This window comes from Lathamus discolor, chromosome 5, assembly GCF_037157495.1.
Source record: "Lathamus discolor isolate bLatDis1 chromosome 5, bLatDis1.hap1, whole genome shotgun sequence".
Taxonomy (NCBI): domain Eukaryota; kingdom Metazoa; phylum Chordata; class Aves; order Psittaciformes; family Psittacidae; genus Lathamus; species Lathamus discolor.
Window position 1 is genome coordinate 116586519 of NC_088888.1, and position 23700 is coordinate 116610218.

The window sequence follows — 23700 nt, forward strand, 5'->3', positions numbered from 1 at the left end:
TAAATTACCTATAAAAATGTGTTTCTTGATTTATCTTTCTTTGGTAGTTACTTCAAATACTAATCTCTTAAAATCAGTTTTCTACATGCTCCTCCAAGGTAGGATAGTTAAGTGCGATTATCTTGACAAGTTTCCTCTTTGTGAAAGACATGAAGAGCTGTGGACAGAAAATAAAAAAGGAAATCCACAATTAGCAAAATTAGGAACAGAATCTAAATTCTTAGTTGAAAGTGTTTTACAAAACAGCTTGTACACAGTAAGACATCAGACTGCAAAACAGTTCTTCAGCACACATTAGTAGAATACACTTCCTAAATCAGTTTGTCTGCATGCTACCTTTCTGCACGATCTACAGCTTTTTGTAAATAGCTGAGACTTAAATTACAATATCAGCCTTCAGTTCATTTTCTGCTTCTATAAAAGCATAAACTGTGTTTAAAGGCCAGCAAGCCACAATGTCAGCTTAGGATTCATCTCAAATGCAGTCCTCAAAAGGTGGTGTGTGAGGGACTACAAATACAAACGAACTCCTGGAACAGTTTAAAAGTTCCACTGTTTCAAAGCTTTTGTTTTTATAGCAAGACAATGAATTAATGGGACAAGTGGCAAGAATGGTCTCCTAAGATCTGTTTAGTACATGTACAGGAGTAGTTGTCAGAGATTTACTGTTTCTGAAGCAACATAAGAAAAGCATAACAAGCTCATCCTTCTTGTATATGGTCTTAAACATGCAAACTGCCCTCACAGTGCAGTTGGCTGTTACACCCATGGCTGTTAGACCTATGCACCAAAGCTTCACACAGAAACAAAATGGCTCTAAGATAATAGAGGGTAGATTTAGATTAAATGTTAGAAAGGAAGTCTTCACTATGAGGGTGGTAAGACACTGGCACAGGTTGCCCAGAGAAGCTGTGGCTGCCCGATCCCTGTCAATGTTCAAGGCAAGGTTGGACGGGGCTTGGAGCAACCGTCTAGTGGAAGGTGTCCTTGCCCATGGCAGGGGGCTGGAACTGGATGAGCTTTAAGGTCCCTTCCAACCCGAATCATTCTATGATTCTATGATTACTAATGTTTCTGCATTAGTGTTTTTGTGCATGTACACCTCATGGGGTGTTGTCAAGACATTATATGTTGTGCTTCCTATATTTGCTCCTGAACCTTCTACACTATTAATTATCTTTGTTATCACAAGAAATAAATTACAGTGTGCAAGTGAAACAGTTAAACAAACCATGTCAGCTGGGGGGAAGAACTAGGGATCATCAAGATAATCAACTTCAGTTCTCAAGTTAGACAAAACGGTGTTTTGTATCACCAACTACTACAACTAGAAAGGAATGGGAGTGGTAAGAAAAAAGATGGCAGAAGGCGGCACTCAGTATTTAAAAAGAACCTACTCAAAAGACCTTTCTTCCTCTTCCAGAGACAAAAATGATTCTCTATGTTTTCACATTCTTCTCCATAACAAGGACTTAAGGAAATTACCTGCTGCAGAGAATTCTTCCTCCTCCTCATCCTCCTTTGAGTTCATTTTCCATGCTTTGCCATTTTCATACAGCTTTAACAATGAAGAACTGCCAGCTTGGTGAAGAGAAGTTTGGGTTTGGTGACAGTGACTGCTGTTTAACAAGTTACTAAAGCTTTGGCTGTCATGGGTCAGCACCATGTTCTTCAAACACCAGAGAAGTTGGCAAACTAAAAAGGACGGTATTTGTTATCAAGGATCTAAAAACTTTTGCATTAATAGAAACACACCACAGGCACATCCACAGTGCTTTAAATATGTATTAAAATTAATATCAGATGAAGCCCAGGAAGCTTTAAGCCACTTCAATATTTCAATTTCTGAATCGGATGTTGGTCACAGAAACATGCAAGATCTCACCTACTGTAATTTGTACAATTCATATGTGACTTACTGGAGCAATTAACACCTAAAACAAGTTTACCAGAGCACACATGAAAGATGTGCCCACAGTCTCTGTAGGCACCACACGAAACATGGCTTAAAACAAGACAAACAAGAACAAAGTCTGTGTGGAAAAAAATCAGCAAGAGAAACACCTTCATCTACCACATTCAGAAGGAGTTGGGGGGGGGGGGGGGGGGGGGGGCAAAACAACAACAAAACCACCACTGTAACACCCTCAAACAAATTACTCAATACAGAGAAGCTGTGTCTTAGCCCGAGAGGAGCATGTGAATCACGGAAAACATGTTACCAGTTATCTTCCAATATACTTAACAGGAATACCTCATTTGTACACTACAGAAGGAAACTTGTAAAGATGTTATAGATAGTATCAGGGAATTTGGCATTTGTGTTTGACTCAGAGTAATTAAGTCACCTTTTAGGCTTTTCATTGCAGTCACTGGAAAAAAAAAATTACTTAAAACTGGGATATCACAACACAGTTACTCAAAACTAAGAATGGACTTAAAATAAGAACTGATAATAGTGCAGACTAACAGCCAAACCCCAGAATTTAACATCTACAAATAAAAAAACCAAACCACGCACACACACAAAAAACACACAACACAAAAACACCACAAGCTTGGCGTCTTAATGTTTCATGCAAAGCAACTAGTAAGTGCTTACTTTGCATAAGAGTATTCCAAGCACAGAGAATGCAACTCCCACAAATTATCTCCTCAGAATTAGCAGGTCTCTTAGGCACAATGCTTCTACTCAAATACTAAGAGAATAAATCTACCTCTGAGGTTCTTATAATCGTACTGATGGAGCTTGTCTAGCCTTGTAAGGTCTTCCATCTAAGAGAAGCACACTTACAAAACCTATGACCTGAGGACTTTGCTGTCACCGTCCTAGCTTGCTAGGTTGTGGCAGACAAACCTCAGGTGTAAAGGGTGGGGCCAGTTCTGTGCACCCTGCCCTCACCTTTTTAATCCACTGCGCAGGCTGGAAGGGTTTACTCTCACTTGTCTGTAGTGACAGGCTAGGGTTGAAACGGCAGGTGACAAAGGTGCACTGGAAGCTGCAGATCCAACCTTGCATGCAGGCGGATGAGGTCGCTCAAGATTGCCTCAGGAGATGACAGTCCTGGTCGGAAGCTTCCCGATTGCCTAAACAGCCTTTTTACCAACCAGATTTGCCTATCGCACATGCCCTTGGTCACTTGCTTGTAGTAAGCGTGGGTAAAGCCCTTCCCAAATCTTTGCTTGCGAAGCCATTCAATCAATGAATGTTGAGTCAGATATTGTGATGCAAAAGAATTAAGTAAAGCCAAAAAATTCAAGAGTATTAAATTAGAAGGCAAGTAGAAGTTCAAGCAACTTCAGAGCAGTGACAGTTTCACTGCTGACTCCATACTGTCAACCTAGGTTCTATGAACATGGCAGACGGAATTAAAGAAATACATAAAAATGCCTGACACCCACCTCACATTCAGTAAGTTCCAAAATTAAGTATCTTCTAGCAATATGCTGTACTGTATTTCCCAATCTTATGTTATCTTCCCAGGCCATCAACAAACCCACGCACTCTTCCAAGGGGCAGCCTAATTCCTTGTCCCTCTAATCCTGAAGCTGAGATAGTATGAGAGCAGTTTAAGGTGCAAGACTTGAAAGCCAAATCCAACCAAGACAACAGTTTATTGAACCTTCAACAATTACAGTTTTCACAGCTTCAGTTCTGCTTATGCCCCACTCCTTCTTGTAACCAAATCTGTGCAGGAGTCCCATTGCATATTTCACAGCTATCACCTTGTCTGTCCACAAGTCCAATATAGTATCTGGAAGTTGGAAACCATCTCATTACATTTCTGGCATTTGGAGTGCCAAACCTGGGCACCTTTTTATCCTTTGGAGCGAATATTCAGTTGTCCATATATTCAATAGAAGGAATTAAACAGGTTACAAGAAAGCAAGGAATTTTTGCAAGTTATCCAGAAAAGCAAGGGATTACATGGGAAAAGGAAAGGAAGAAAAACATAGAAGCAACAGTAACGGTACCACGTAAGTAGCACAGACCACAAATGTGACTTGTAAAAGAGTCTGGCATTCAGCTAGTTCATTCAGAGTTGTGCTCTCCTGCTCTTGACTGAGTAAAGCTTCCCATTAAAAGTAGTAATTTTTATTATTAACCAAACTTTAATGACTTCATGTACTGAATGTACAGAATGGCATGGGTCATGGAAGAAACACAGAACATGGTCTTTACCAAAGAAGTCTTGCAATGGTGCCTTATTGAAAATTACAGTATTTTCACGGAAGAGTATCCATTATGTTCAATTCTTTACTCAACCAGAAAACAGGTGAATATTACAGCAATAGATTATAAGCAACAGATTATAGTTACTTCCTCCTGCATCTCTGAACACAAGATGCATCTGCAGAAGTAAACTATGAAATTTCTGTATTGACCCTAAGTCTTGGTATTTAGTTAGTGCTTCCTATGACCTGTTAAGAGTTCCCAGCATATACAGAGATAAGGACTGGATTCAACATACACCAAATTTTAAGATGCACCCCATATATATATTCTATACATATATAAAAAACAAACAAACAAAAACCACCACACAAGCCACACTTGAACTTGCTTTTAAAGTTATTCCAAGTACTTAGGGGACACAACTGCTTTGCCAACTATGACTTGGTTATTGGGAAAACCCATAAACTGTGAGGGGAAAAAAAAAGGGAAAAAAAAAAAGCCTTGCAGGAAGGCTATTTATTCTAGTGCAAGAGTTCAATTTATTTAGGAATTTCTCTAATGATTTTTAATTTCTCTGACTCAGCTGTAACACAATACTTGAAGCTTCTCAAGCTGAAGACACTAAGCCAAACTTGTCCAACACACAGAAAAACTGTAAACTGCTATCATCTAATTCTTGCAAGCTTATGGAAAGATGTGTGTTATTTTACAACTCTAATTTTACTAAGAGACTGCTAATAGGTTTTCCTCTACCTTCTATTCACATACACAAACATCCAAATGTTGATTCTACAAGAGCTGAAGAAAATGAGAAGCATGTTTTAAAGGCCCAGATAATGTAGTTACAGAAATGTCAAATGCTTTAGAAGGTCGAGTAATATTTTCTATTAAAAAAAAAAAATTAAAAAGATGTAGAGACAATTACCAGGTTTCATTTAGGATTAAAAAAAAAAAAGTTATCTGTAGTTAACACATTGTTGTCCAACCAATTTATGGTTTCCTTTGAGGAGACAGAGGCATTTTATTTTCTGGCAGACACAATTTTCAAGAGGATACAACTATCTAGCATGATACATCCATAACTCCTGAGCATCTCTGTTACAATTCCAGCTAGCTGTTTAAGACTAGTGACATAAGCCTGCCAACATACTCTTCTATTCCACCTTCCTCTTTGGTTACAGCCTCCATTCTGCGACTGCAGCATAAACTGTTCTCTCCCTTGTACCTGCTGATGAGTGTAATCATCAGCCCTTGAAGCTATGGTAACTTTTGGTCCAACACTTTCAGTTACACTTCTTAGAAGGTTTACTAGAATTCTGATAAACCACTGAACCTGTGTCAGTGTTCACTTTTTATGTGTGATCTTAATTCCAAGGGGAAACTACAAAGGTACTAGGGACAGGGTCTTACAGCTGCTGTGAATACTCTAACTCAGTTCCTCACCCCAATACCAATCAACAGTAAACATCAAGGAAAGCTACAAGTATTCCATAGTCAAAAAAGTGCACTGCTAAAAAAAATCAAAATCCCCCACAGCTTATTTTAACTTACCTTTGGAAGGAGATTTCAAGTTTTAAATGTGTTACCCCCAAAACAGCCTAGATTTGTTAATGCTGCCTCTCAAGAAAACACTCTGTGACCTTCAGTACTGAAGTAACTCAAAAAAAGATTAATACCTAATTCTTCAACATGGCATTTACATTGCAGACATCAGAGATAATGAACCAAGGCAAAGGGGATTGCTGGATTTGGGATTACAGTAGAGATCAAATCAGGTTAAAGCTGTTACAGCATTCTGGCACTGTTGTTCTTTGCAGGTACACGAAGTGTTATAATTCCCTTTGACATGTGTAAAGAAAAAAAAAATGAAGCAGGAAAAAGTCTTACCATAAAACCCTTATTTTGGATACATTTCTTCAATTTTTTCACAACAAAAGAAGTGACGATTCTGTAGAATGTGCTTCCCTCTTGGGTGTACACCAGCTTCCACTACATCCCCCCTCAGGATGCAGGAGGCAAGAAAGACCATACAAAGCCTTAGGGAAAGCCTGCAATTTACTCCTTAGTCACCATCTAATCCAGCCTGCTCAAGCTCTGTCAGTCATTTTAAGGGAAGCCACTTGTCCTCTAGCTGGCAGCTGGCCAGTCACTTCTGCTATGCTTTATTTAAATCCTCCACTGTCCACAGGTCTCCTCCAATATGAGATATTAATGGCTTAAGGCCATCACAGTAGCTATTCTAGGATATCACAGGGAAGCCCTAAACCAAGAAGCAAACCCGGAATTAGAGACAGCTACCGTTGCCAAAGCTTCTACTAAGCAGGAAAACTAAAGGAATCAAAAGTGTAATCGTGAGAGGATTCAGCCTTTAATACAACTTTGGCTTTATTAATATTAAAAGAAACATAGAAATGAAAAGTGCATCTATTGAAATGCTATAACAAGTCTTTTTAAATTTTCATGTTTTCAATTTGAAGTGTTCAGGACTGAAAAGCAATCCATAAAGTGTTCAGTTATAGCAGGGATGATTTCTATTCATATACATAAATGCCATAGCATTTCCTATCTGAACTCAAATTACAATTGCAGAGCTTCTAGCAAAAATCTAAACTTACGTGATCTTGAAGGCACGATGAAGTACTTGTTTTAATCGTGTATCTACACATACAGACATACAACATTATTTACTTAGCTGCAGATAAATGCTGCCTCCAAGAAAAATTGCCTCCCAAAACAGAGTAAGACATAAGGAGCAAGCAGAAACACCAAAGAAAAAGTTTGCAAAACTGCGTAAGATGAAAGCAGAATCAAAGATGGAAAGCAGTTTTACTCCAAAGTCCTTGTCCTGAATTTGGAGGGGAAAAGAAGTCATCAAATCAGACCATACACTGGTAATACCGTTCACTAGATATGAGTATGTGTGCACAAATCATCTTCCACAAGTTTGATATACACATCATAAAAAAAAAAATCTACAGGATAACTGAATTGCTTTAAACTTTGCATAATTTGTTGCATCTCTAACGTGTGAATAAAGTTCTCTTCTATGATCTCCCTCAGTTTGCAATATGTCAAGTAGATAATTAACAGTACTAAAACCAAACATACTGCAGTTTTTGAAACAAGGTGAGGCAGAAAAAAAGACTGCCACATTTATAGAAAACTAACAAATTTTGTTATATGGAGGAGAAAAGCAAAACCTCATATGTACAAGAAATCATAAGCTCTCATGACAAAACAGCTCAGAACTCTCACAGCAAAACCTTGCACAAGCCCTGCAATCTGTAAATGCAACTTGAGAGAAAAACAGTCACAGGAACAAAAGCGTTAACTTTATGAGCTAATATACGATCCCCTCTGTGGTATTAGACAATTTTGCTTTTGGCAGTTCCCAGCTACTGCTCTTTGGAGGCAACAACCCAATCTACTTATGCAATCACTACAGAGCTGGCATTTCTGAAGCTTGCATCACTCTTGAAAATTCTCAGAAGTCTGTAATTTTAAGTGTATAAATGAATAATGAACTCTCCAAAAGCCCAGGAAAGGAGTTTCCCCGGAAAGATTCTGGAGCAACTCAACCTTTAGTAGGGGAACAATAAAGTTCTGCCATCGCTAAATCAGAGTATGCTCTGACGCAATCAGGAGTTCACATGACAAGTTGGTCCTCCACTGCTTATGGAGGAGTCACGAAAAAGTTTGCAAGATGCTAATTTACTTTTTCCACTTATGCTGACATACTGGTTTCACCTTCAAAACCTCTTCCTAGGTTTACTACAGAAGACTCTTCACTGAAGTTTATTCAATTCCCTTAGCTAAAGCAAAGACCACAGCAGCCTTCTTTCTCAACTTTAAAGATAACCACAATGATGTTTCCCAATCAATCCACCCCATGACTGTGTTGTTACACAAAGACCACATTAGTGAAAATGAAAACAAAACTATGCTGTCCAACCAAAAAAATTGGAATCTAAATACAAGTTAGAAGATACAAAGAAGTCTGCAAGGCAACAGACATATCAATGGAAAATTATATATATAAAAAAATCCCAACCATAAATGCTCATGAATAATGAAAGAGGAGCTGTAAGAGTTCTAGAGAGCATTTCAAAGGTGGCAGTTTTATTTGTAAGAATATAATGCAAAAGCTTATAACAAACAGTATGAGAGAAAGCACAACATGTGACTGATTATACCCAGTAACTAAGGCGCCATGGGACTATCAGAGCTAAGGGTCAACATCTTCGTAACACAAAAATTACATCAACTTACACTTAATGGGGCACTAAAGGGAAACAAAAAACATATCACATTGACCTCGTTCTTCAAGATACTAATAGATATAAACTGGGCATTGGTCAGTTATGATCATCTCAGATTTAATCATTTCCAAGAAGGCATTTTTTCCCTTTATCGTCAAACACGAACGCAGCAACTACAAGCAGTAAATTGTGTCATGCTTGTGTGAAAAAACAGCTCCGGATTTGGAAAAATAAAGTAACACAGAACAAAGAAAACAAACCTTTGCTCAAAACATGAAGCCAAAGTATAACAAGCATCCCTGATAACCTGGAAGGACTGTGAACCAAGTCACAGTTTCACCAGTAGTTACATCAGATCATACTCAAGATACTATCTAGCATCTTATAATCCCTGAAATAAAGACAGAACTACCCAAAAGAGTCAAAACACCTGTTCCACAAGTAAAATACTTAGTGTGTAATTAAAGTGCTTTCAGCTTCTCCCTTTCTCTGCAACAATTTGGAGATAAAACAATTTCTGCTCCAAGAAAACAGACCATGTTCAAAACTTCCACCCCAACACAAAGCAACAGAATAGTAGTCCAGCAGAACTGGGAATTACTAACTGGCTGCCCTACACAGAAATAGGAACAGAACAGCTATTTTACAAGAAGATATTAACTTCACCTAAAGCCATATTGAAATATAATTTACTATATATAGATACGCTCCCATACGGCTGCTTTCGATTACACTAACTTAATTCTCAGCTTCCAGGTACTATAAAACCAAAAATAACTATGGAGCTTCAGCTAACAGCTCTCTAGAACAATCCCAGTAAAAACTCTGCCAAGTTAATGGGTATTTCAATACCTCCCCCCAAAATTAACAGAAATAATCAAAAACCGAGCAGCACTCTCTGTAATAGATCCAGTCAGGCACTCTCACCACTGGATTCATGAGAGGTGTGAAAGGGAGGCTTCCTCTTCTCTGCAATGGTTTGTAAACATGCTTTAGTATGTTGTGGAAATTACTGTCATTTAAAGGTTCAGTACTTGTTACCATGCTTGCAAATTTAAACTTGTTTGGGGGGTAATTTTCAAAAGCTATAGGCCAGCATTAACAACATTTATAGAATCAAAACTCCCATCTCTTAAAAATATGGTTTGTGACACTTTAAATACAGAAAAAAGTGAGTAAAACTAAGGGTGACTCAGCGTCCAGAAGTTTCTGAAATTCCTGATTTTGTTTGTACCAAGATGATCACATGTAACACCAAAAGCCTTAATTGTACAGGCAGAATAGATCACTTCTATTATTCTATTCTAATAGAATCTACTGCTCTTCAGCAATGCTATGAGCATTAGAAAAGGAGCACCACAGAATCATAGCCTGGTTTGGGCTGGGAGGGACCTTAGAGATCATGTAGTTCCAATCCCCCTGCCACTGAGCCAGGATATCTTCCACTAGACCAGGTTGCTCAATGCCCTGTCGAGGTTAGAACACTTCCAGCGATAGGGCAGCCACAACTTCTCTGGGCAACCTACTTCAGTATCTCACTACTCTCACAGTAAAGAATTTCTTCCTAGTATCTAACCTAAATCTTCCCTCTTTCAGTTTAAAGCCTCCCCCCCTTGTCCTGTCACTACATGCCCTTGTAAAAAGGGCCTCTCCAGCATTCTTGTAGGCTCCCTTTAGGTACTGGAATAGTACTTCTCATTGGAGAGGGTTTTCCAAGTCAGCAAGTAGCGATAGTCACAGAATCCCAAGTAGAGAAAACAAACCTCCTCCCTAGCTTCTGCAAGAAATGGCTACAGGCTTGCTTTGTGACTGATCAGATATATCTCACATGTGTATGAGGCTGTGGTAAATATGAAAGATGAGAACCTAGCTGGAAATGAAATGGGAGCATGTTATCCCTAGACAGCAACTGACAAACAGACCAATTAATGTATTTGTTCACAATGCATCTGATAAAGGTCTCTCAACACAAGCAGCTTGTGAACTTGTGGAAGCCAAAAAAAAAAAAAGAAGGGAGATCAGCATCAGTTAGTAAGTTTAGAGGGCTTCAGTTTTTCCGGAGATTTGGACATAGATTCATTGTTTCACTACAAGTGTTATGTGTAGAGGGGAAAGAAAATAAGGACATTCTAGAAATGAAGCTAACATTATACTGCATCATACAACTGAATTATACTCCTTGGTGCAAAAGACTATACTACAGTGGAATACAATTCCCCTATTCATAGAAAGAGGTTGGAAATACTCAAAGCCAATGTGATCAGCGCATCTTTCTCTACCAACCAGTTATCCTGAATTTTAGATTTTAACAGTGTATTCAGTAATGAGTTAATTGCAAAGGTTAAGGCTTTGGCAAGACTTGCACGGGTATTTTTTAAATGGATCTGAGAAGGCGTGGAGGAAAAATAAAGTTGATGCAGCTGTACTGAAGACAACAGTCTACTAAGAGTTTAAAAGAGTCCAACTTCCTTGATCAGGAAAGTTTAAGTGCCAGTTCAGAGAATATAATCAATTCACACAGGCTGTAACCACAGGGACTTAGAACAGATTCAGGACAGTCACACAGCACAGCAGGCTACTTGATCAAATGTTCTAAGAGCAGAGAAACAGGTTGCATAAATAGATGCTGTCATCAGCCTTCCCTCCCAGTAAAAAAAAAAATCATGGAGAATTTAACACCACTTAGTGCTAGAAAGGCCCATGTGAGTTTGGAAAAAGGGATATAAATGTTTTATGGCTGCCCAACAAGAGGGGAGAAAATGGAAATAGTACAGCGAAAAAAAATCACAAATGGAAAATGACAAATAAAATTGTCATACAGGATCTATCACAGAAGAGGCTGAAGAACACTGCAAAGAACTGCATGAAGGACATGTATCTGAAAACAGAAAAAGTAATTTGGTTTCATGAACTGACAAGAACAATCAAGGAAGCAAAGATGCAGAACTGGGCATAATGTGCAAATCAAAGGAAGAAGAAGACTATGCTGAAAGGGAATTATTGCATAGATACAGAATGTGCAAAACAGATTGTATTCCAGTATTATTAGCCATCTGTAATAGTTAACAGTAATCTTAATACTTAGGGTTTGGGCTTCCCCCCCCCCCTTTTCAAAAGGAAAATAACTTCATCAGAACTTACAGCTGTCAGCTATTAAATTGAGACATTTTAACAAGCTCTGGTTTAGTTTATGCCACTCAGGGACTCATGAAGAATTCAGTAAAGAATAAAGATGAGTCACACAGTTTGAAAACAGGCCCTACCAACACTGTGATCCAATAGAAAAGGATCAAAATCATTGTAATTAAAATATCAAGAATTTTACAAAACCTTAAACAGGTTTGCCAGGTATTACCAGCTTCCATTTTAAGCCACATAGAAAAATACCACACTGCTTTCAATTAAGGTTTTCCCTGCAATGGAATATTCCAAACTCTTGAAACAGTTTTATTTGACCTGTGTCATGGAGAAAATACTGACTTGTTTTTTTAAATCATAACATTGAGGTGATGTCCATTCAGGAGTTGGTCATCTGAAATAGTATTCAAATGCAATTAAAAAGATAGACTATTTTAGGTCAAGTTCTTCAGGGCAGGAACTGACTTGTATCATATTTATATAAAGAATGCAAATATTTAACATTCAGTATCAAAGAGAGATACCTAGCACTTCAGCTACAAGCTAATAAAAGGGTACTCAAAAGATTAAAATTAGAATTCCAACCCAGTTTTAGTAGCTTAAAAACAGATGTCCCATCCCTGGAAGTGTTCAAGGCCAGGTTGGATAAGGCTTTGAGCAAGCTGGCCTAGTGGAAGGTGTCCCTGCCCGTAGCAGGGGGTTGGAACTAGGTGACCTCATAGCAGCCTTCCAGTATCTGAAGGGGGCCTTATAGGGATGCTGGGGATGGACTGTTCATTAGGGACTGTAGTGACAGGACAAGGGGTAACTGGTTCAAACTTGAACAGGGAAGTTTAGACTGGATATAAGGAAGAAGTTCTTTACTATGAGGGTGCTGAGTCACTGGAATGGGTTGCCCAGGGAAGTTGTGAATGCTCCATCCCTCGCGGTGTTCAAGGCCAGGTTGGACAGAGCCTTGGGTGACATGGTTTAGTGGGAGGTGTCCCTGCCCATGGCAGGGGGTTGGAACTGGATGATCTTGAGGTCCTTTCCAACCCTAACTATTCTATGATTAGACCAACACCCCCAAGTCCTTCTGTGCAGGGCTGCTCTGAATCTCTTCTCTGCCCAACCTGTAGCTGTGCCTGGGATTGCTCCGACCCCGGTGTAGGACCTTGCACTTGGCTTGGCTGAACTTCATAAGGTTGGCATCTGCCCACCTCACAAGTCTGTCAAGGTCCCTCTGGATGGCACTCCTTCCCTCCAGCGTATCAACCGAAACACACAGCTTGGTGTCATTGGCAAACATGCTTAGAGTGCACTCCATCCCACTGTCCATGCTGCTGACAAAGATGTTGAACAAGACAGATTCCAACACCAATCCCTGAGGGACACCCCTCATTACTGTAAATGATGTTTGCATTATTTTTGGTAAAGAGTCACAGCACTTGCTAAAGAAAAGATTCCTTCATCCTGTTAGAAATCAAAGCTTATTAATTGCTGTAACTAACAATACAATTAAAAACAGCTGTCCTGAAGAGCTGTAAATTCCCGTAAGTTGTAAATGTACATAAAAGCAAGCATGAAAGTACATGCAAAGCAGCATTAGAAAAAAATACAGCTATTTATAGGGTCCACGAGTCCCAGAATAAGTGAAGTAGACGCATCCCTGCAGAGCCCCAGTGTCTTTCAGTAATAATTACCAGTTGCTTTGGAAGCTCACAATCAAGAATATAGTCATTCCAATCCAAGGCACAGCACAAATCACAAGTGCATCCACTCTGCAAAGAATGATGTAACTGTACATGTAAACATAATCTGCCCACAAAACCACAGGCTACTGTTTTTCTTCAACTTCCCATCTTCATAGGTTGTAGTTCCAAAACTACTGGTTGCAAACCTTAAAGGCACCATATAATACGTATGTATTTGTACACCAGTCTGGCATGAACTGCAACTCAAAGAACACTTCTAATCTTAACGTGTTTTAACGACGCCTTGTGAGATGCTGGGTAATATGGATTAACGTCACAAAACATTTTTGACACAGCACAGATGCTAAACAATACTTCTGAGAAAGCAGCCACAATGTAACTATTGCTAAAAACCACCCACTCTCTCACTTAAACCAACTCCTCCCAATTCTTCTTTAGCTGCTCTGCCCCTACTACCGAGCATTACAGTACTACTACGTAACTACATATAATGCCAAATTTTAAACCACCATCTACTACTTCCCCTCAATTTTAGTCCCTTTTACTCATGTGACTTTGTTTTCTCCCTAAGAAAGGGAATTTGACCACCTTCTAGCTCATTGCTCATTTTTTCTTGGCTTCTTAAAAGAAAACTTTTCAGAAGTGAACTCGCACCAACATGAGGGCTGCAACTTAACATTCCAGACTACACACAATTCAAACTTACTAGTCTCTCTGATTTTGTATTTGTCACTAATCTGATTTTTAATGCACTATATGAAATAAAAAACTAACACCAGCAGTGCCCAATACAAATGCTTTAATATTACTTAAAATAACCAACCTTAGTGTTTTCAATGAACTACTTCAGGAAAGCCAACCCCATTTTTATGAGAATCCCTGAAAAACTTTAAGAATATGTAGGGAATAGACATTTTGCTAGATACCTCTATGAAGAATAACGATTAGAGTGCTAAGATAGTTTCATTAAATGAAATATAAAAATCAAGTTTATTCATTTGGGATTTTTTGTTATTGCTGGTTAGAATTTTTATTAATCTTTCCATTTTTCTAGACTTGTTAGCAGATCTGTATGCAGTCAAGCTTTTATCTGAGAAATCTGTGACATGTTCCTTCGGTGTTATCAACAAAGCTGACCCATGACTGCTCTGCTGAGACACCAAGGTGCTAAGCCTGTTAAGTAGTGGCTCAACAGTAAATTCAACTTCCCCAAGGGAACACCATTACATACACAACACCAAAAGAGCTGTTCTGTCATTATGCCTACGAAGTATGGAAGAAGTTCTTTGTAAGCTCAGGCCTAATGCCATATCCATGAAGCTTATTTCAAAACATAAAAAACTCCCACTCCTTTTCAAGTCCTCTCTGCCAGCCATAGCATCTTTGAGCACAGGGAATTCAAGGGAGTTCTTTCAACTTCTGTGATGCTATTCAGAAACTATGCAGTCAGCAGTGAAACAGCAGTTTTGTCTTTTACTACCTATTAAAAAATACCCAAACACCTGATAAGTGTACAAAAAGGAGCTATTCACAGGGTGACAACAGAAAAGGGGCAAAAAAAGAGAGAAGTACTGTAGCTGAGGTCTTCCTTCTCAAAATTTCTAGCTGTTCAAAATAAAAGGTAAAAAAATTCCCTGTCACAAATACACCACAGGAAGAAGTTCCACAGCATTTCAAGATGATCCTATGATTATATTCTTGTGAGAATCACAGCTGAAACAATTTTTCCAGTAGCTGGCTTCTTCACAAAAATTTATTAATCCTGGCCTTCACTTCCAGGCTTCCTGTCTGCTACCCCATCCCCTCTCCTATCCTTCCCAGTTTGTTACTCAAGTTCTTTAGCAAAAGTCTTACTACATTTTTTTAATTCTTACTTTACCTGATTTGGACAACGATACAAAGTGTTTGTGAACTTCAAACTGCATAAGCTTTTTAAAATAGGCACTGTATCAGCTTACTAAGGGAGTGCTGATCTTTGCCTTAGCAGTTTGCTTAAAAAAAGTCCACCAACACAAGACTTCACACATATTCACCTGAGTGTATTTCCTCGCACAACCTGTTCACAGCTTGGAAGCCAAGATTGTTGTTGGCAGTTCATAAGCAATGCTGTCCTTTAATCCAAAGCATTTAAAGGGTTTCTGAGACTTCTTTAATGCATTTAAGGATTATATATATATCGCTAAGGATTCTTCCTTAATTGTGGAATGGAGTATCAATAGCAGAGCCAACTGAATGTCAAGTTACAAACAAGTCAGATATAGTCTCCAGCCTGTTTTGCACCATCTACATAGCTTCCCAAGCAGCTAAAGTAATAATATGCTTGTGGCTGCGCTAGGTACAATCTAAAATGCAATATATAAAATATTTTAAAGGTCTTTGTGGAAAAGACCTAAAAAAGCATGTACCAAATTAAAAATTTCATGCTACACATTTAGAAAGCTACATTAAAATGCCAAGATTAAATTTTCCTATTTAAAAGAACTGTCACCCCAAAAATTACTTTACTTGAGAGATGTGGGTTTTATTCTTAGAAACACCTGAAACTTTAACAAACAAATAACCTTGCCACAGAATTTTCCCATTCAAATTACACAGAACAGTCCTAAATAGGAAGACAAGCCATAGCTTAAATTTAGCCCTGCTTAAACTGATCTCGATATTCGATATTACTAAGGAAATACATAATTTCACACAGTGACCAAAACAATCTAGCTACATCATACATCAAGCAGAATATACTGGTTTTCGTCCTGTATTTAATCACTACAAAATCATGTATTACAAATACTTTAGGCTTCCTGATCATTGATCCAGGGAAACAGCAGTGAAAACACTCCTACAATACTTGAACTTGCATACTGTAAGATTTATTTGTTCCCCAGGTTAAAAGATGTTGGTCCATATCCAAGTCTGTCCCACTTCATTCAGCACATTAAAGCAATCTTTGCAGCAGATCTTTCTCAAACTGCTGTTGTCAAGATTATTTTAGGCCACTGACATCTAAGAAACTGAAAAGCTTTTATGGGATGTAAAAGGCTCATTTCCAGGTGTAATCTGTAAAGAAGTCACTTGAAGTGGGTAGCATTGCTACAGAGATGATGAAAAAAGGCTGTGTATGCCCAAGCTTTCAATTACTGTGCACCACCACATGCCTTAAGCCAAATGGACAGTGCCAGCACATTTTCTGGTGGCTCCATTCTAACTCCAATACTTCATCAGCCTCAAGACCTCAAAATTTATTTACTTTAGCAATTAATTTGATTTAGACTTACTTATTTTCAGAGCTACAAATATTCATTTCTGACATCACATATTCATGTATAAAAAAGGCCTTAGATAAGTTATTACCTCACAAAGACCTCAAACCTTTTCATGTATAAAACAATATAGAACAATAACATGTATAAAACAAAAGAATATGTATAAAACAAAAGAACAATATTTTCCAGCTTCAGGAGAGCACAGCAAGATAAGCTCTTATGGGTCTTTGGGAAAGAAAGAACATATTTAAGTAAATTATATAATCAAGTCGGCCAATAAAATTCTTACAGTTTCCCCGGAGTTCCAATTTTTTTAATTTTTTTTTTTTAATTAATGGGCAGGCAAGTAAAATGAGATATTTTCTTACTATACCCTACTCAGAAGGTTCCAACTGTGTAACCTTTAAGCATAAGCACTATTCACTCCTCTCCTGATGTAGATTCATGCCTTTCATCATTCCTTCCTCATCACTTCAATCTTGACTCCCCCAGTGCTTGCTCCTCCAGAAGCGGAGGAGTATGATCATAACAAGGACCTCAACAGTAGCACCTTCCCCATTTCTGCTGATGATTCTGGCAAAGCAGCAGCATGTAGGAAGCACAGGAACAGCCAGCCCCTTTTGCCCTTGTGGTCTTTCTGTAAGGAACACACAGGAATAAAGCTTAGGGAAAGAGAAAAATATCCTGGCCAGAAGAAGAAAAGGACAGAAAATAGGAAAATGTGTCACTAAATGAACTGGCTGCTGATCAACAAAGAACAACGCAGTGTAATTTTTCTCCCAATTACAAGTTCACAAATGATACTACCCAGAGCAGGGAGAACAGGCTTGAGAGGAAAGAGGAGGGGCAAGGAAATGAAGACCAAATTGCTTTCAAGAAGTCATATATTAGCTCAAATTACAAGAAAGTTTTTCCTACAAACACAAGTTCTGGTCACCATTTCAAATAACTAAACCAAAGTCTTAATAGTTTCATGTTCAACTCCTATTCAGATGTGTAACATTTTAGGAGAGGGTACAATTTTCTTAAACTCAGCTAAACACAGGCAATAAAAGAGGGTGGGAAAGTAAAAGATTTCATTTACTAGCAGGGAAATCAAAGCAATGTTGAAAAATATTACGCAAGTGCAATTTATGAATTACAGTAGAATACTATTAAGCATACCTACAATTAAAAAAAGCTATTCTTTCTGCAACATTGCCAGGTAAGCGCTGACTCAAAGCCCAGCTACAAGCAAGCTGTAAAATCTTCACTGCTAGATTAATTGCGCCTTGAAAGTATGTATTATGTCAATCAAAACTGATAAATAATTTTCTTATAGTAGCTTGCCTACACCTTAACAACTTCCTATATACCTTTCTGACATACAAAAATGAGTGAAATGAGGAGACAGCAAGAGACCAAGAAATGGTTTGGCACTAAAATGGGTATTTCTGCCTCATTTGTTTCCCCAGAAATAACAGAACTACTAAGACCTCCCTTTCTGGCACCAACTGACAGAATTCAGTCCCGTCTCTTTCAAGATATGAATTAAAAAAAAAAAACTGGATGTTATTAAACTCACTCCTTTAAATCTTCCCTTTCAGTGCCAAGTTAGATGCCTTAGAAGATGAACATTCTGAAGATCCTGATGCATGTCCACCACAAACCACTTTCCCCTCAACTGCTCAATTTTCATTTCTCCCTGTTAAACTGTTTAACCATGTAAAGGCAGAAATCTATTTCTACTGCAGAAACAGTGAAAAAAATATAATTCATTTTTTAAATGTCTCCTCCTCTACCAACAGGATCTGTACATCACAGGGTTAACTTGCATATTTAAATTGGGCCTCTGTGCCTCTAGAAATTACTTCCAAAATAAAATATATTTTTTAAACAAAGTGGCTTAAATAACCCTACCAAATACTTCTTCATCTCTAAAGATGTGCTTTTTGAATCCTAGACCAGTTATTCTACCTGTGGTGGAAGACCACCAGTAGGCTGTCAGGCACAAGATGGACTACCCGAGTGCCTCTGAGTTCCTGCTACCTGTCACAAAACTGAACTGACAGTTTCAGATGTCTGTAATGATAGCTGTGAAATGATTTGGTAATGGAGTAACTAGGTTTTTCTTCAGCTAAGAACCAACTTATTTAATACAATCCCTGGTAAGCAGTAAACAATAATTCAAGACAGTCTTCTGGGTTTTTTTTGGCTTCTTGCAAAAAATGTTCTGCTGGAACAGCAGGCTTCAGTAATTTAGAAACACTGTTAGATCAGATTCAGGTAGAGAAAATGCACCAGAAGCACTGCTACTCAAGTGAGTCAAAACAACTGAATAGTCTAGCTAAGAACATGGTGCACTATGTAACATGGTTTGGGGTGACTCCTGAGGAATTCTGTGTTTTCTGTCCTACAATTAGAAAGCTCAAGAGCTGCATATGAAACCAGAATACACACCACCCAAAGAAAAAATTTACCTATCCAAAACCGAGATTGTTTAATACCATCTATCTGTGCTATTTACCTTTTCCTAGAAAATACTACTCATAGAAAAAACTTGCTAAGTCAACTCTGACAGAAATAGCATATCAACATTACTTCTACCATTATGTAATGGACACATCATCTTATGCTCTGTCAATAGATTATTTTAGAACTGACTACAGCAAAACATCCAGCACTACATTCTTTGACTCACTAGATGTTTATGTTTTATCGTAAGCTACCTACTATGAACACAATACATTCACCTCTTCCTTCACTAGAACTGACAGCCCTCCAGTCCTGTACAAACATAAAAGAAATGTTACTTCAAACTGTGAAAAAGAATTGCTCTCTTCAAATAAAGGTTGAAACAAGGTCTATTTCATTACAAGTGAATGCTTTCAGTGACAACATCCACAGTGTAGTGACAGTAAAAAGAATGACAGCTAAAAGGAAAGTTTTTTTTTTTTTCCTAATGGTTATCCGCTATTTAGTTTTAAGCTTGGTTTTCAGACTATTAGGCATCCAAGATCAGCTGCTACCACACCCACCAGACTGATACAGCTATAGTGAAGACTCTCCTAGTGTAGTTACTGCTTATATGAGCAAACACCTTTACTGGCAGAGATAATATCCAGCATACCTTTTTTCCCCCCAGCATCTGCATTTACATACTGCAACTGATCAGACACAAGTACTGTTCAAGAAGTCACAAAGTAATGATCAACATTATTGCATCACCAAAATATGCTAGGACAACTTTAGTTACAACGGAATGGAGGAAAAAACAAAGTAAATCATACATGAAAGTTAGGTTCATTAAAGGTCACTAACACAGGCATCATGATTAAATAACATTTTCTTCACATTTATACATGTTAGTGTATCAGGCAAGTCTTTGAGAACAAAATTTTCATGGAAGACCCAACTAAAGCACAACCGCTGTGTGGAAGATGATCACTGTCCGTCTATATATTCACAGTAATTAACAGTACTGCAACAATGGCACAATTTTTAGTCATAACTTTTTTCTTTTCAAGTCTTTATTTCACTAATACCTGGTACTCAAAATACAAGCTGCCTTTTCTCACAGTCTTAATGTAGTTCCAGAATGCATGAAGGCATTCAGTAAACACACTGGTTTAGTGTCCAACTGAAAACAAACCTTTATGCATTTCAAAGTATTTCTCAAAATACATACCTAACAGACATTGAAGTGCACATGCAAAGACAGCCTGAGCACAGCACATCAGCTTCTGCTACAACTTTATTTTTTAATGGAAAGACTGCAAACCCCTGCTTCAAACCAAAAGGAAACCCATTTTCGACTCTGTGAGGTCTAATGTGAAATGTGATAAACAGCTGGCCTTGCTTTTAACGGGTTAAGAACAAAAAGCTTTATACCACTTCTATTTCTCCAGCTGTAAAACCAAGATATTGCCAGAGTCTTCCTGAAGCCAGGGTACTGGACAATTTAGGCTAAAATAAATGTTTATTAAAAAAGGGCGTTGATTTCTTGGCAGCGGTGAAAAGCAGGAGACACCCCTAGTGTCGACGTAAAATACTACAGGACTCCATACTGTATCTCTGGGTTAATTTTACGGCAGCAAAAGGGGAATTTAAATCGTCATGATTTAAAAACCAGAGCGACTCAAATACACACACCTGAACATACCGCATACCTTCTTCCTGCAGTCTCAAAACCCACATGCCTATCATATTTGAAGTGTCAGCTTTCCAAACGCGCCCCAATTAAAGTATACATTATCTAGCCTGTCTCCCTGCCATGGGCTACGTGCATTATAGCTTTCCGGTCTGCACACGAACAGAGAAACGCTGCTGCACCAAGGGCGGGGGGGGTGGGAGGGAACCCCATTGAGACTGTAAAACAACCCCCACAGCACATCGCTACCAAAATGCCGGGCTCACCGATACATCTGGAAAACAGATGAAGCGCAGGCCGGGGAGGGCGAACCCCGGACTGAGGGGAAAGGGGGGGGGGCGGAGGAGCGGGTTTGGGGGCGGGAGTGAGGTGAGGGGGTGCCGGAGGACGAGGCGGGGGGAATGAAAGGCCCGAGGGCCATGAGCGCTGCCGGGGCGGGGGGAGGCGGCAGGAGGCAGCGGGGCACACGGGGGCGAGGCGGCGGTAGGCGGCAGAAGGGAAGCGGGCGGGCGGCCGTGCCTACCCCCCGGAGAGGCGCGGGACGGCCACAGCGGTGGCCCGCGGGGAGAGCGGGAAGGGGAAGCCCAGCGAGACGCTCGCCCTGGGGAGGACGTGGACGGCTCGGGGGCGGGAGGCGGAGGAGACGGGTCAGAAGCAGGGCAGCAGCTGCGAAGCGGAGCGGCGTCCGCGCCAGGCCGCGGGGCCATTGCCTCGCCCCTCACCCCCGCGGCACGGCACGGCACAGCCGGGTCTGGAATATTCCGGCGGGGCGGGAGCGGGGGGTCTGTAGGGAGGGGAAAACGAGGGAGGGTCCTCACCATGGCGGCGGGCGGGTGTCAGGCGTCTCCCCCACAGATGAATCCACCGAGCCCCGGTCTCGCTGCTGCGTGTTCGGCGCCGCCGCGCCCCGGGCCTGACGCTGCCGCCGGCTCTGGCTCAGCCCGGCTCGGCTCCGGCTCGGCTCCCCTCACTGCGGCAGAGGCTGGCACTGACCCGCAACGGCGCAAAGGGAGCGAGGGAGGGGGCGCGAGCAGCGCTAACGCTCTGTGGCGGGGGCGGAGCCTCCCACATCCGGGCCCCAGCCGCGCCGAGCACCGCCCTCGGGAGGGGGCGGGGCGCGCGGTGACGCCAGCCAGCGAGGCGGGGGAGGCAAGGGAGAGGAGGGGAGGACAAAATGGCGGCGGGGCGGGAGGGGTGCGAGGCGTTGGGTGTGGTGGTCGTTATGCCGGGCCCCGTACGGGCGGAGGAAGTGGTGTAATGATTCCTTTTAGAGCGTCTTGGATGTTGAGTGTTGCTACAAGATAGGTCTGTATTTGCTGCATTAGGCCTTTGTCCAGGGAGAGGTTCCTTCAGGTGCTCCAGAGCTGCTGTTTGGCTGCGTTCCTCCACACACGCCCTGCTTAGGCTGTTGGAGACCTTGATGCTCGAGCTTCACTCATTGCTCTTGTGTGGATTTTGTTGTCTGTGGAAGAAAATAACAAAACTAATGCAGAATGTTCTACACAGGTGGCCAGTGGAAGCACAGCTGTGAGTTGTGCCTCCTTTCTTCATCTGGCTGTTTTCTCAGGGTCTCAATGTTATGTTATAAAAGGCTGTCTGGGTTGGAAGATGCTCAGTGCTACACAGATTTTGGGATATCGTGTTTTCTGCAGTGTTAATAGTGAATTACATAAAACTAAAGGAAGTGTGCTGTGATGAAAGTGTTTATGTGTACGTTTGTGGTTTGATGCTGGTAGCTAATGCTTTGTGCCCTGGGTGTTCTGCAAAGTGAAAGGACTGATACAGTTGAACACAAATGGAGATGAAAGATGCAGTCTTAGTAACTCCTTTGAGGCAAGATGTAGGGCAATGCAACTGCTTGCATAAGTAAGGCTGCCCCTCAGGGAGTGATCCCTATATATTGTAAGGCTTTAAGTAGGCCAGATGACACCTTTAAAAACCTCTGTGAAGGGTAGAGCAAAATACGGAGTAAAGATTGGTTGATTTTACATTCTTTTTAGCTGTTGTTGCCCTTCTTTCTGTGCTCGTTCTGCTGAATGTGTTTATTTTGGAGCAGCACGACACAGCACCTAACACCGTGACAAATGAAGTGGTGACGTGAAAATAATAATTGCATATAAAATATTGTTGTGTTAGAACTGCCAAAGAGAAGTTTCAGTATCATGTTGATGGGTTTTTTCAGGCATTTGATCTTTGGCTCACAATAGCTATGTGTTTTGCCAGAGAAATGCCCATCAATTCTGCCAAGTTCAAGGTGAATGACAGCCTCATTTGTAGGGGAAGGGAGGGCTAAATTATTAGTTTAAAACCAGGTTAATTTTTTTTTAGGACCATAGCTGAGTACGAGCTTTCCAGTTTAAAATCCTAATTTCCTCTTCTTCCAGCTTCTGGAAAAGGAACTGCTGCATCACTGTTGCCCTGTTTGTGGGAGTCTGAGCTGGTTGAGGGCTAGCACAAGTTACCTTCAGATTTTCCAGAGAAACCTAGAATCTCGACATCAAATGCTGATGTGCAAATGCTAAGAGAAATGGGGCATCTCCTGTACGGAAGCCTGATCGGCAACCTAAATAATAAGGGGTGACTGTGAAGTTCAAGAACAGATCAGAATTTCTCATTTAACAGATTGAAGCAAAGTGCAGCAATAAATGTGCACTTCTTAGAAACTGTTAATGACTGACGAGGGTTCTGTTCAGAAGCTGATATCCAGCACGCCTTTACATCTGCAGAATGGGGTGATCTTGACCAGGAAGAACAAAGAGTGGACTGAGGAGATTGCACAGAAAAAATCTAGCAATAAAATAAGTAAATTAAGAACATGGTGATGAGTGAAACTAAGCAGTGGAGAACAGAAGGTAATTTGCATCAACAAAAGGTAAACCAAACACTGAGGCATGACTGTAAGCTTTCAGTTAACAGCAAGTCAGCAAAAAAGGCCTCGCTATAAGAATGTGGGCCTGGCCCCAGTGGGAGGTTATACATGGTGAAATGGCCTGATGCAGGGAAGGGATCTCCTGCCTTTTCTTATTAACATGTAGAGGTGGCT

The 23700-nt window shown here is 40.2% G+C and overlaps 1 protein-coding gene across 3 annotated transcripts in view; it reads right to left on the reverse strand.

Annotated features, from left to right (window-relative positions):
• PPP3R1 (protein phosphatase 3 regulatory subunit B, alpha) overlaps positions 1–21728 on the reverse strand; it is a 45672-nt gene extending 23944 nt beyond the window's left edge. For all 3 annotated transcript variants that reach the window (XM_065682283.1, XM_065682284.1, XM_065682285.1), the window contains exon 1: positions 21476–21728. In XM_065682283.1, coding sequence (XP_065538355.1) covers positions 21476–21478 — 3 coding nt within the window. In that variant the 5' untranslated portion in view covers positions 21479–21728. The remainder of the gene's footprint in view (positions 1–21475) is intronic.
• Positions 21729–23700: the final 1972 nt, after the last annotated feature.